This window comes from Sceloporus undulatus, chromosome 6 (assembly GCF_019175285.1).
Source record: "Sceloporus undulatus isolate JIND9_A2432 ecotype Alabama chromosome 6, SceUnd_v1.1, whole genome shotgun sequence".
Taxonomy (NCBI): Eukaryota; Metazoa; Chordata; class Lepidosauria; order Squamata; family Phrynosomatidae; genus Sceloporus; species Sceloporus undulatus.
The window spans coordinates 310,371-322,293 of NC_056527.1; the positions used below are offsets into that span (position 1 = coordinate 310,371).

At 59.3% G+C, this 11,923-nt stretch overlaps 1 protein-coding gene across 2 annotated transcripts; it reads right to left on the bottom strand.

The window, feature by feature from the left end:
• Positions 1–74: 74 nt before the first annotated feature.
• LOC121935558 lies at positions 75–11,257 on the bottom strand. 2 transcript variants are annotated; one of them, XM_042477206.1, is made up of 18 exons: positions 11,227–11,257; positions 10,641–10,711; positions 10,328–10,434; positions 9,224–9,405; positions 8,593–8,708; positions 8,201–8,368; positions 7,139–7,577; positions 6,431–6,541; positions 6,068–6,146; positions 5,069–5,301; positions 4,734–4,976; positions 4,112–4,210; positions 3,325–3,518; positions 3,013–3,187; positions 2,621–2,777; positions 1,740–1,893; positions 801–912; positions 75–591 (listed from the first exon to the last, which is right to left on the bottom strand). In XM_042477206.1, exons 1-18 carry the CDS (start codon positions 11,240–11,242, stop codon positions 416–418), a joined length of 2,832 nt encoding a protein of 943 aa, XP_042333140.1. In that variant the 5' UTR covers positions 11,243–11,257; the 3' UTR covers positions 75–415. The 2 variants fall into 2 exon arrangements, with proteins under 2 accessions (XP_042333140.1, XP_042333141.1); XM_042477207.1 differs by lacking the exon at positions 11,227–11,257 and having other exon boundaries at positions 10,598–10,700.
• Between the last annotated feature and the right edge of the window lie 666 nt (positions 11,258–11,923).

An 11,923-nucleotide genomic window follows, 5' to 3' on the forward strand; every position in this document is an offset into this window, starting at 1 on the left:
GTTACCAAAAAAGCCTTCCCGCTGTTCCCTTGAGCTAATTAATTCATTCCCCTATAAAAATTAATTTGGAGCAATTTAGTTAGCAGTCCTATGTTTAATTGCAAAATATGAAGGCACAAATGGCAATCAAGCACCCTCCCCTCTGCTGCCCGCTGGCATTTCTGCTCACGGTCTGCCTCCCCCCCAGACAGGGGCTCTCCTTCCTCTCCTTCAGCCCCTGCGCAGATCCTCTTCCTCTGGTCTGGAAGCAAAGGAGGCACTGGCACACTCCAAAGACCCCCTCTGGAAACGTCCCTTGTGCATCCCTTCTTGCCCTGCAGCGACATAGCCATCAAAGCAGTCCCAACGCAAGCCAACCACGAAACCGAGGCCTGGAAGGGGCGAGAGAAGCGGCCAGGAGGCTCTCTGGCCCCACCTAGCTGGGCCCCTCTTCATCTGAGACTTCCTCTGGGGGCAGGAAGCGCAGGTGGCTGGCGCGGATGCTGCCCAAGGATGGGCAAGCGGCCTGGAGGCTGGCCACACCGAGAGTGGTTACTCCGGAGCCATCAAAGTTGAGCTGGATGAGGGGCACATGGCGGAGGAAGCAGAGGCCTGAAAGGAAAGGGGGGCCAGGTGAGGCTGGGGGGGGAGCAGAGAGGCTGCCCTGAACCACCAGCTATTCTTGCCCAAAGGACGCAGCAGCATGCCTGAGATTTACAGTCAGCTCTGGGTGGTGTGTCTGAAGCAGAGACGGCAGCCATACCCTCACACATGCCCAGTTTGCTCCAGCTTTACAGATGGGTCCCCAGGCAGCCCTTTACCTCGGTCGGTGAGGCGGGTACGACTCAGGTTCACCTTGAGGAGCTGTTTGCAGCGGGCAATGCCCAGCCTGGCCACTGTGTCTCCAACTGGCGTGCTGGCGAGACTCAGCACCTGAAAAAGCACAGCAGCTGCCTTTGCCCATGCCTCCGATGCCCATGCCCTGTTGGTGGATGCTGATCTGTGGGGCTGGCTCTTTGCCTCAGTGCCCCCCAAGCTATATGCCTGGGCAGGCAGCCCTTCCTGGCGGCCGTTGTGGCACTCTGCTCTCAGCCCCTCATGTGGCTTCCTGGCATCGTGCATGAGAGAGGCATGTGCCATTTCTATCAAGCATACAGCAGACACACACTCTTTGGAGGGCAGCAAGGAGCTTTACCCAGCAGAGAAAACCCATCCAAACAGGCCAAAATCCTGGAGGGGCTCAACTGGGAGAGAGGTCCCCGGGTTCAGTGGGACTTACTTCTGAGTAGGCAAAGGATTGTGCTGCTGGCCTCAGAAGAACCCGCTGGCCCATCGCAGAGACCATAGAAAAGTGCAGAGGGTGAGAGGAAAGACAAACAGATCCAAGGGAAAGGGCCAGCATACTGTACCTGATGGGTGCTGCAGTGCCAGTTTTTTTTTGGGGGGGGGGGAACAGGACAACGCTTCTCTCATGCAAGAGATGGGAAGGAGGATGGGGTCAAGAGGAAAGGGACCCTGGGAGGAGAGAAGTCACAGGGTCTGTATGTGTCTCTGTGTGACATTATCTGCTGCCAAAAGGAAGCCATTCTCTGGGTGAGGGGCTGCCTGCCTCACAGTTTTGACCAAGGTGGGGGGTGGTGGTGGTCAGGTGGGAGAGGGGTCATGACCCACCCAACCCATAGTCCAGGTGTGGGGGGTTCCTTGCGCTGCAATCTCTCCCCATGGAGTTCCCTTGGGGGCCCAGCCAGGACTGCCAATACCTGCAGGTGAGGGAGACGGACGATGCAGCGCGCCACCCCTGTGCTGGAGACCCTGAGGCGGTCCAAGCGCAGCTCCTCCAGGAGGGCCAGGCCCTCGACATGTTGCAGGCCAACGTCCGTCACCAGCGTGTTGCAGAGCGACAGGCGGCGGAGCCTGGGGGTGGGGGGGGGGACAAGCAGGCACTGAGAAAGTCCCACAACTGTCCGCCTCACATGCTACTCTAGGAAAGGGGTCTCAAGTCACTGCCAGCCACTGCAGGGCCAGTGGGCAGGTATCCTGGGAGCCAAAGTCCAAAGCCCCCTCCTCACTGCCAGTTGGCCACATTCTCTCCTGAGACCCTCAGCTATTTGAAGGAGAGGAGTAAAGTATGAGAACCAAAGTTCCTGGGCCTTTCCCATGACCTCCAAGCGGAAGGGAAAACTTGTCTAAGGAAGGGGTTTCCCAAGAGCAGTAAGCATTATGCATCTACTAAGAAGCAAGGCCAGCCAAGCTAAATGGGGCTCTGTTCCACATGACTGATTTATCAAGTGGCAATCCTGTTTGCCCAGATGTCGTTGGACTGCAACTCCACCATCAGCCCTGCTGGCTAGTTGGGGTGATGGGAGCTGCAGTTCATCAACACCGGAGAAAGGCAAGAATTCCCAACCTGGCAGAAAGGAACGCAGTCTGGCACTGACTCCACTGGGTCCGGCATCAGGACCCAACCTCCTCCCTGGGGCCACCCCCAGTGTTTTAATTCTGGTGCACACGAGAAGAATGCTTTCAGCTACTGCTTAACCCCTCCCCCTCATGTGCCAGGAACCGGGGTCCCAAGCTCAGCCCTAGAGAAGCCCATGGCCTCGGAGGGTGGGATGCACATGCACAACCCTCTGCTCCTCACCTGCTCAACTGGGGCAGGTGCCGCAGCCCCTCATCGGTGACATGGGTGTAGTCTGTCAGGTCCAGCTCCATGAGGCCGGAGAGGCGGCACAGTGCAGCCAGGCCAATGTCCGTCACCGTGTGGCGGCTGGGCAGAGAGAGATGCACCAAAGGCAAACCTGCAGGAGCCACACAGTGGGGGGCAAGGTGAAGACGAGGTACCCACTGGTCACAATGCCCAGTTGGCATGCTTTTGGGTTTGATGATAGGCACTTGCTCTGTCCAGCCTCCCTCCTTCCACGTGGCTCTGCTCCCTGTGGGCACAGAGGCTTGGCAATGGTTCTGAGGCAGTTGTTAGAAGCACTCAGGTGGCTTCCACTGCAAAGGCTCCATGGATGCCCTCCTGCCTGGTACCTGAGATGAGTTCCAGGGCCCTGTTGCCGTCCAGCGACTGGACTCCTGAGAGGGTCAGGCTGGAGAGGGAGGGGTGTGAGGAAAGGGTCTGGAGGGAAGCCTCATTCACAGGGGTCCCATCAAGGTGGAGCACCTGCAGAGCCCCCAAGTGCCGCAGCGCTGAAACGTCCGTGACCTGGGGGGAGGGGCAGATTAACCCCATGGAGCTGGGAAAGCTCCCAAACAACCGCTGTCAAAGGATGTCTCCCCATGACTAGTCCCCCTGGGGTGTCAAAGTTGCTGAGCAGAAGGACCTCCCCAGCCCCAACTTACACCTGTCTGCTTAAGGCTGAGTACCCAGAGGTGGGGGGCATGCTGGGACAGGAGGGCAAGGGTGCTGTCTGTGATTCCCGTCTGATTGAGGCTCAGGTGGGTGAGGGTGGGGGGCGCTGAGGGCAGAAACTCTGCCAGGCCCTGATCCGAGACACGCGTCTGATCCAGCGCCAGGTGGGACAGGCGGGACAGCCCTGCAAGGAGAGCAACACAAGGAGACAGGAAGAGGAGAGGTGTTTTGTGTGTGTGTGTCTTAACTGTATTCTTCTCCCCTGATGAAAAGATGTAATGTGATAATACAGCACTCCCTTTCCTTCTTACAAAGCCTATGGATCCATAGTCATGGCCACTTGCAAGCATGCCCTGGGCAGGAGGCAGCCTTAATCTGCCACCTTGGCCTCTCTTGAGACACATTCAGTGTTAATAATCAGCACCACTTGGGCAGAGCCAGATGCATGCCTCATGCCCCTCCCTCAATGGCCCCAAGGGAGAGGGACACCCATCACTTGACCCCTATCCCCTTTGGCCTGGCTGGCTAAGTGGGACCCACTCCTGCCTTGAGAGCACTAGACCAGCTTCCATGCTGTTCTCCAAATGCTAGTCACTGGCGGTGGTGGAGGAGGAACCTGTACTCCACTTGCTCTTCCCCAGCCCCTTCCTGGGGAAGCTTCTGATAGGCAGCCAGGGGCACCTCTCCTGCCTGGAGGGAAAGTGCTACAAGAGAGAACCAGGGAAGGATGACTCCAGGGGGAGGGTGGGACTGAGGCAGACAGGTGGATGGACAGACCTTTGAGGAACTGCAGGCACTTGTCGGTGAGCTTCACGCAGGCGGAGAGGTTGAGGTGCTGGAGCTGGGAGAGGTACTGCAGGACAGAGAGGCCCTGGTCTGGAGGGAGAGGAGGGGTGGTCAAGGAGGGATTGGTCAGCACAGGCAGAAGTGTGTGTGTGGGGGGGGATAGGAGACTTCCAGTGGAGATCCCTGTCTATTAGTCTCTCCCCACCCCATGCTCCCTACTCCTCTGACTGTTCGTGAGCCCCCTTTCCCATCCACCCCCACCCCCTTGGGACCACCACTTTTGCCTTTTCTGGCCTCAGGGCGCTTCTGGATGGGTCCAGGCCCCACCAGCCCCCACCCCACCAGGACTGAACAGGTGGCTTGAATTCTGCTGCAGGGCATTGTGAGTAGGAGCTGTTCTGAGAGCAGATGATGCCAAGGAAGCAATACCACCTGACAGCCACGTGGCCCACAGATAGTTACAGGCAAAGTTTGAACCCTCCTCTTGCCATAAAGAGAGGCAGAGAAGGGAGCGCCACCCCCCCCCCCAAAACAGAGCACAACACAGGAGGGCTGGAGGTGGGGGCATCTGGCAAAGGCTGGGTGAGAGAGACCCCCCTCCCGGCATGCTCACCAGTGATGACAGAGCAGGAGAAGAGGCTGAGGTGCCGGAGGGCCGGGAAGGCCTGGAGCTGGCGGAGGAGCTCATTGGTGGCATAGGGGTAGCAGTCCAGGCGCAGCCTCTGGAGGGGGCACCCGAAGAAGAGCCGCAGGCTGCGAGGGCTCAGGAGGCCCCCTCGGGCCATGTGTGCCAGGAGGTGCTCAGCCAGCTCAGGCGTCAAGGCAGAGAGGCTGCTGCAGTATTGCTTGCTGGGGGCTACCGGGAAGAGAAGAGGAGCCCACAAGACTGTTAAGGAGGTGCAGGGGGTGGGGGGAGCGAAGGTGGGGAGGTAAAAGGGAAGGGGCTACCTTTGAGCAGGGCCACAGTCCCCTGTAGGGACAGCTGGAAGAGGGGTGGCACAGCCGGGTGGAGACGTCCTGGGGGGGTTGTGGTGCCAGGGAAGCCTCTCTGCTGACGCTGCTTCTTCTCTTCCTCCTCGCTCTCGCGTCCACAAGTGGCTGCCTCCTGCAGGCGCCGTTCGGCCGCTCGGGCCACAGCCAGTGGAAGCTCTGGAGATTCAGCCCCGCTCTCTCCTGTGGCACTGTTGGGGTGGGGTGGGGTGGGGTGGGGTGGGGTGGGGTGAAAGAAGAAGGGTGTTCTGAGCTGGGACTGGTCAATGGTGTTAAGTCAATGAATGGGGGGAGGCGCCATGGCAGAGAAAGACCCCCCGCCCTTCAGCAAGGGGGTCTCAACCCCAGAACGTTTTACTATATATGCTCACAGGCCAAGACTCCAGACACCCACTGTCAGGTAATGGGTCCCCTGCATGGAGTACAGTGTTACCTCACAGACATGGGAAGATGGGGGCTCCCAGAGTGTACCCGGCACAAAAGGGAAAGAGACTGAACTACGCAGGCGCAACCACCTCCTCTCATGTCAGCAGAGAATAAAGTAAGTGCAGGTGGCTGGCAGGAAAGGTGGCCCCCTCCTGGTCAGCTCCCAGCCCTGCACTGCCAGCTGTCCAGCAGCCAGGATGACCCTTCCTGGGCCACTCAACAGCTGTTTGTGTTTGGCCATGATGCTGACAAGGACTCCAAATCCCCATCTGCATGGTGCCAGAGGCCATGCACCACAGAGGGAAATGTAGTTGACCTAACGGAGCAGTCCTTCAACTCTCCCAGCTTTTACGTCCTACGTTCCCCATAACTCTTTTCCCATGCCAAAATGTGAGTGGGCACAGCCCAGACAGCACCACCCTCTCAGGGACAACTCACTGCCCTAGTTGCCCTGGACCCTAAAATGAGCCCTCAACACACCCCATCCCCCATAAACCCCTCCAGAGGTTGCAGGACCAGACAGTTGCATACCTGAGCCGGTTGCCAGCTGCAGGCCAGGGGTGGCTGAAACCCATAGCCCTTCGAGCACCTTCCAGGGAGTGCGGGAAACCTTTGGCAAGAACAGAAACATCCATCTGTCCCCTGTCAGGATGGGGGTCACTGCCTCCCAACGCACACAGAGGAGCCCTGACATGGGCAGCCAGCCCAGCCCCCCCCCCGGTCTTCTGCCCTCTCTCTGCCAGCCATCCAGGGGCTCCACAGCCCTCCGTGGCTCAGATGGGATCAGAAACATGGCTGTGCTCCCCTCCAGACTCCTTGGGTCCCTCCAGCCATCCCCAGACCCTCCTGGAGCGGCCCCTCCTGCCTGCCCCTCCCCACAATGCCTAGGCTAACCTGGCAGAAGGTCATCATCTTCATCCTCATCCCCTGGCACCTCTTGCCCCATGCTCTCTAAAGGGCCCTCCTCCATGGGCTCCTCATGTGAGTCCAACTTCTGTCCCCAGCCTGCAGGAGAGTCAGAGAGAGCAGAGCCTTGAGGGGGGAGCCCACTGTCCACAAACAGGATGGAGAGATGCAGGGATGAAAATTGGGAGGTGGGGGGCAGTGGGAAGGCAGGGGTTGGGCAAAGTTTCCTCCGCCTCTCTGTCTTCCAATGGGGCTCCTGACGGTCAGCCACTCAGACATCAGCCATCGTGGATGCTCAGAAAGACAGAAAGAAAAGGTGGGGCTGGGCGAAGCCAGGGCCGCTAGCACCAAGGGGCACACCAGGTCAAACACAGGGGACTGTTCAGAGCCTCCTCTCCGTCAAAGAAACTAGTTTTCAAAGAGATGCCCATGTTATTCCATTTTTGCATTAAATGGGGAATGGAGACATGAGGGGGTGCATACGGAAAAGACCCCAGTAGAACCTGCGGCTCTCCCTGCCTTATTTCTGGAAGAGCATCATCTTGAATCCGCAAAAGCTCCAGCTGAAATAAAGTCGTGTTTCTCAGTGGTGTCTCCATCCCTGTCCACTTTTCCATTTTGCTCCCTTCTCCCCCAAGAGAAAGTATGTAGGAGAGGAAAATGTGCTGCCACCCCCCCCCCCGAAGGGTAGCTTACCCCAGCGGTGATGCTCAGGAAAGTCGGGCCCCCCGAGGCGGCTGCCATCTCCTCCCGGCTGTTGCCTTGGGCCCCCCCGTGGCAGCTGCTTTGGGGAATGGAGCACAAGCGCCAGGCCTCCCTTTGAACGGAGGTCTCCTCCTTCCCCCGCTTGGAGTTGGCTGGACCCCTCAGAGAGCGCTTGCAGTTGGGGATCCAGATGGGGGCTCCCAGAAGGTGGGGGATCAACAAGGCAGAGGGTGGCACTGGGGGTCAGGCCCAAATCCCGCAGGGTGGAGGAGAAGTCAGCTGGGCTGAAGCGTCTCTTGGGGAAGGTCTGAAGAAAGGAGGAGGATGGGGAGAGCTCCGGGTGCTGAGCCAGGAGGTGCTGGTGGAGGGTCTCCAGGGGGGAGTCGGCTGGGAAATGCTCACGGATGGATGCCCCTGTGGGGAGGCGGACCTTGGGGGGAAGAGAAGTGGCAGTGGTGAGGGAAGAGGGCACTCTGCCCAAGCTGCTCCTCATTATCTGCAGGGAATCGGTGGAGGGGAAGCAGGGAACCCCAACCTGGCCAGACCCCCACTCATACTTGGGGGGGGGGGGAGTTGCTACCTATTTCTGACTCAGATCTTTCCTGTCCATCCCCTCTCAGGAACAGAAATGCCCATTTGACAGATGGAAAGCTGAGGCTAAGAAAGCACAGGACACCCTCACAAGTTAAACAGCAATGGCTCACACCCAGAAAGCTGGGTCTACTTCCATCTTGTCATTGAGCTTAGAGGGATCTGGATCCCACCATGGCCACAAAAGCCCAGTGGGTGGCCATGGACAAGTACAGCCTTTTGCCTCAGTTTCCCTGCATCTTATCTGGCTTCCATCCCAGGGCAATTTGCAGGATGAGTTATGCGTGGAGCACAGTGAAACCAACACAAAAATTGGAGATTGCTCCCCTGCTGGACACTGCAAAGCCTCATTCCACTCTCTTGGTTGCAGCTCTCCCTCTCTCTGTGTGAGAGCCTTGCGAATGTGAGTCTGCCTCTGGGCAGCCCCCCTGGATTCAGAGGCTAAGGAATGGGGCATCTCACCACAAGGAGGCACTGCCCACTTTCTTCAGAGGCGTGGGGCTGCTGCTGCTGCGTTCTGACTTCTGATGGTGGAAGGCTCTGGGTGGAGGGCAAGGCCTGGGTCAGCTGTGCCTTCACCTGGACCTGCCTTCGGTCATCGGCTATTCTCTGCAAGATCAGCTCATGTTCCTGGGAGAGGAAGGAGAGCATGAGGAGGGCCACTTTGGCCATAGACAGTTGAAGAGAGAGGCATAGGATGGAAATTCCTCCAAGCCACCTCCCTCCAAGCTGCAGCTGCATGGAGACCCTCCCAGGGCAAGACAGGGCAGGGCCCAGGGATACCCCTCCCGGACTGCTGACCAGTCCTGCCACTGACCAGGGGGGCACCTTGGCTTGGCCACACATTCTCCCACCTTCCTCTTGTTCCTCTTCTCGGCTCTCAGCTGCTGAGCCAGCTGCTCCCGCTGGGCCAAGGCCTGGCTTTCCACTCTCCCATGAGGCTCTTCTGTGGCCAAATCCAGCCTGGGGTCTAGATGGGAGGCAAGAGGGGCTGCTGCTGTATTGAACTGAGTAGCATGAGTTAAATCAGACTCTACCTCAAGACCAAAACACAGACAGGACTATAACATAAAAAGAAATGCAAGTGAAGATAAAGGATGTGATTTGGCTGTCTAAGGATTTAAAACCGGGGGAAGCATCTCCAGTTGACAGCAAGGACTAAAATAAGCATAACACATCAAGAAAAGCCCCCTTTGAGTAGAGCAGTTCCCCAAAGCCTGTTGGAATAGGGAAAGTCTTCTGCTGCTAATGGAGAAATACCCCTCTAGAGTCTCTGCGAGTTCCAGCTCCTGGGAGGGGTGTCCACCGAGAAGGCCCCGTCCCCTGGACGTGCCGGGAAGCCCACCCCAGGCCTGGCCAGTGGGGCAGAAGGAGGCGGAATGAGAGCAGTGGGGAGGGGGCCTTTCCAAAGGATCCCACAGACCACTCTGGGCCCAGCCTCTGCCTCTATGCCAGGCGTGGTGGGTGGGTGGGGGTCTTACGTACCTGGCGCCCTGAGGCTCAGGCGGGGGGCATCTGGCCCTGAGAGGACCACCAGGGGCTGCCTGGGTGGATTGAAGGCATCCATTGCTCTTTGGTCTGGGGCTCCTGGGGGGTTGCGGTGATGCTGCTGCTCCTGCAGGATGAGTGGTGGCTGCTGCTGCTGCTCTCCCACTTCTTGCAGCAACCTGGGAAAGAAAAAGGTGTGCAGTGGCCCTAGATCGCTTGTGCTGGAGGGTGCTCTGGCACCAAGATGGACTCCCTGGCAGGACCTCAGAAGTGTGCCAGCCATGAGCAGGACTGTACTCACCCTGATCCGGTCCCACCCCATTGCCCTCTCTACCCTCCTAAAGGGAGCAGAACCACTGCTTGTGGGGCAGCCTGGTGGCCACGGGTCTCTGCGTCCTCAAAGGGGGAATCTGGGGCTGGATGGCACAAGAGGGCTCCTTCCACACTGCACCACTTGGGCTCCTTCTTACTCCACTGGTCACCAGGGCACCATCCTGGGATCCAGATGCCCTCTCTGCCAGTGAGGACAGGTGCCACTACAAATCCCAGGGATGGAGCCCTGATGGTAGACCCAAGCGCTGGGACTCGCAATGTGGAACAGGCCAAGAAGACCCCCCCCCCCAACTTCAGTTTGTGAAGGGCTTACGTGTGAACCTAGGTTTTAGCTAAAGCCGGGCAAGGAGGGACTAATCCTGCCTATGTGCCTGCCCTTAACGCTGCCTCACAGCATTTTAAACCCTTTTAAAGGACCCTGCTGTTGAAAGTGTTACAGAGTTTGGCAGTGGATTCCCTTGGTTTACAATTGTGTTTTGAACCTTTAGGCTGATCTTATTGCCTGCTGTCTGGCATCCCTTCCATAATAACCTTTTGAGGAGGGGTCGGTGGGGCTGGTTTAGGTGGGGGCCCCTTGACTCTGGGGAAGGGGTGGGCCCATGTTGATTTGGGTGGGGGTCCCTGTGTCTCTCCCTCCTTCCCTTCCCACTTGACTGTTTGAGGAGGAGTGGGTCAGGGTCCCCCTGGCTCCCACTCTCCACTTTGAGGAGGGGGCGCGGGGGATCTGGGTGGGGGTCCCCTGGGTCTCTCTCTCTCTCAGTCTCTCACCAGTTGGCTGCTTCCGGGGCGCTGAGGCATCCTGCGCGGAGGGCAGCCCGGACCTGTCCCTCGGAGAAGCCCATTTCGTAGAGGCTCAGCAGCAGGTCCCCCAAAGTCTGCAGCGGGGAGCCAGGGAGGGAGGCAGGGAGGCGTCAAAGGGGCAGCTGGGCCTCGGGGAGAGGCTCCCGCCGTGCCCCCTGCCATCGCGCCTGTCCTACCTGGCAGGGCGGGCCTCCCTCCCTCCCTCCCTGCCGCCTCTCGGGGTCCCCCTCCACTGACCAGACCGGGGCCTCCCTGCCCTCCTCCTCCTGCTGCTGCTCACCGGGGCTTCCGGATCCATGACGGCGGCGAACCCTCTTCTGGGGCGGAAGTCCCCGCCGACAAGGAGGCGCTCTGGGATTGGCCGAGGAGCCCGGGGTCAGAGGGCGGCAGCAGGCCACGCCCCCTCCCTGCCCCCAAGAGGCGAGGGAAGCCAGGGCCCATCGCGCTCTGGTCTTCCGGTTCCCCTTCGCAGGCCCTGGACCCCCCCCCTCCCCAATTCCTCTCCCTCCATTCCCTGGCTTTTAGGAGCATTCAGAGGCAGAAGAAACCCCTGGAAAGGCCTGGCAGCAGGGAGCCCTTTGGGCCCGTCGGGGGTCTCCAAAGGCCCTCCAGTCCAAAGGGAAGGGGGCCGTAGGGGCTTCCCTTGGGCGGGCCTCTCTTCCTTGGCTCTTCAAGCCCCCCACTCCCTTCCCTGCCCCCCTGAGTGACCCCTGGCTCCAGGAAGCAGAGGGGCAGCGAGACCCTCCCCGTCGCTGGGGTCCTCCTGGGGCCATCTCTTGGTTCCAGTGCAGTCCTGAGGAGGCTTGGCCACTAGGCCTCCTCCTTCCCCTTCCTGGCCCAGACCCCCCCCCAGGACCCAGACCCACCTAAGAGGGCCCTCATCCGGCCTGGGTCAGTCCCGGCCAAGAGGGTGCCCTGTCCTCCCTCCCTTCCTCGCCTCACTGAACCTGTTTTGTGTCCAGATCTCTGACCCCAGCAGAGAGAGGGGCCCTTCCCATCTTTCCAAGAAACCCCATTGGGTTAAAGCTAACTCAGGCTGAAAGTGCCCCAACGCAAGCAAAGAAGTGCTGAGAGCAGCGCTTGGCCTGCTTGCCTTCTGTACATGGGCAGAGGTGCCATGCGCTTCCCTTCCAGGGACTGAGAGGATGGTGCTGGGGAGGGGGGGGGGCTGTAGTGGGGTCAGAGGCCAATTGCCTGTGGCAGGTCCCCTATTGATCACACTGGAAGGCACTTAATGGGGCTACAGGTCCAGAATCCGGCTGCCTGCCCTGAGTTCCAGTCCTAAGCATCTCCGCTCACCAGGCAGATCAGCAGCACTTGGCGACACCTCCAGCCTTGCAAGCTGGAGGTTGGGTCCTGAGCTGTTTGGTCAGCTGGCCTTAGAGTAGCCAAGTGAGGAGATGGGAAGGGCCACAATGTGGGTCAGACTACAGGCCTGCACCACATCCAGCATTGACGTTTACACGGGGCCAAAGAGTTGCCTTGGTGGGGGTCCAGAGGATTCAAGAGGAAACGGCCCACAGATGCAGCTCTGAGCATCGACTGCTTGCTTGCAGTCGCCGG

Bases quoted from the DNA above. Each gene is read 5' to 3' on its own strand.
- LOC121935558 (XM_042477206.1), bottom strand. The intron at 8,369-8,592 runs GTGGGAGAATGT...TTCCTCTCCCAG, and splicing joins AGAAGAGGAACAAGAGGAAG to GAACATGAGCTGATCTTGCA. The intron at 592-800 runs GTAAAGGGCTGC...CTTTCCTTTCAG, and splicing joins TACCCGCCTCACCGACCGAG to GCCTCTGCTTCCTCCGCCAT.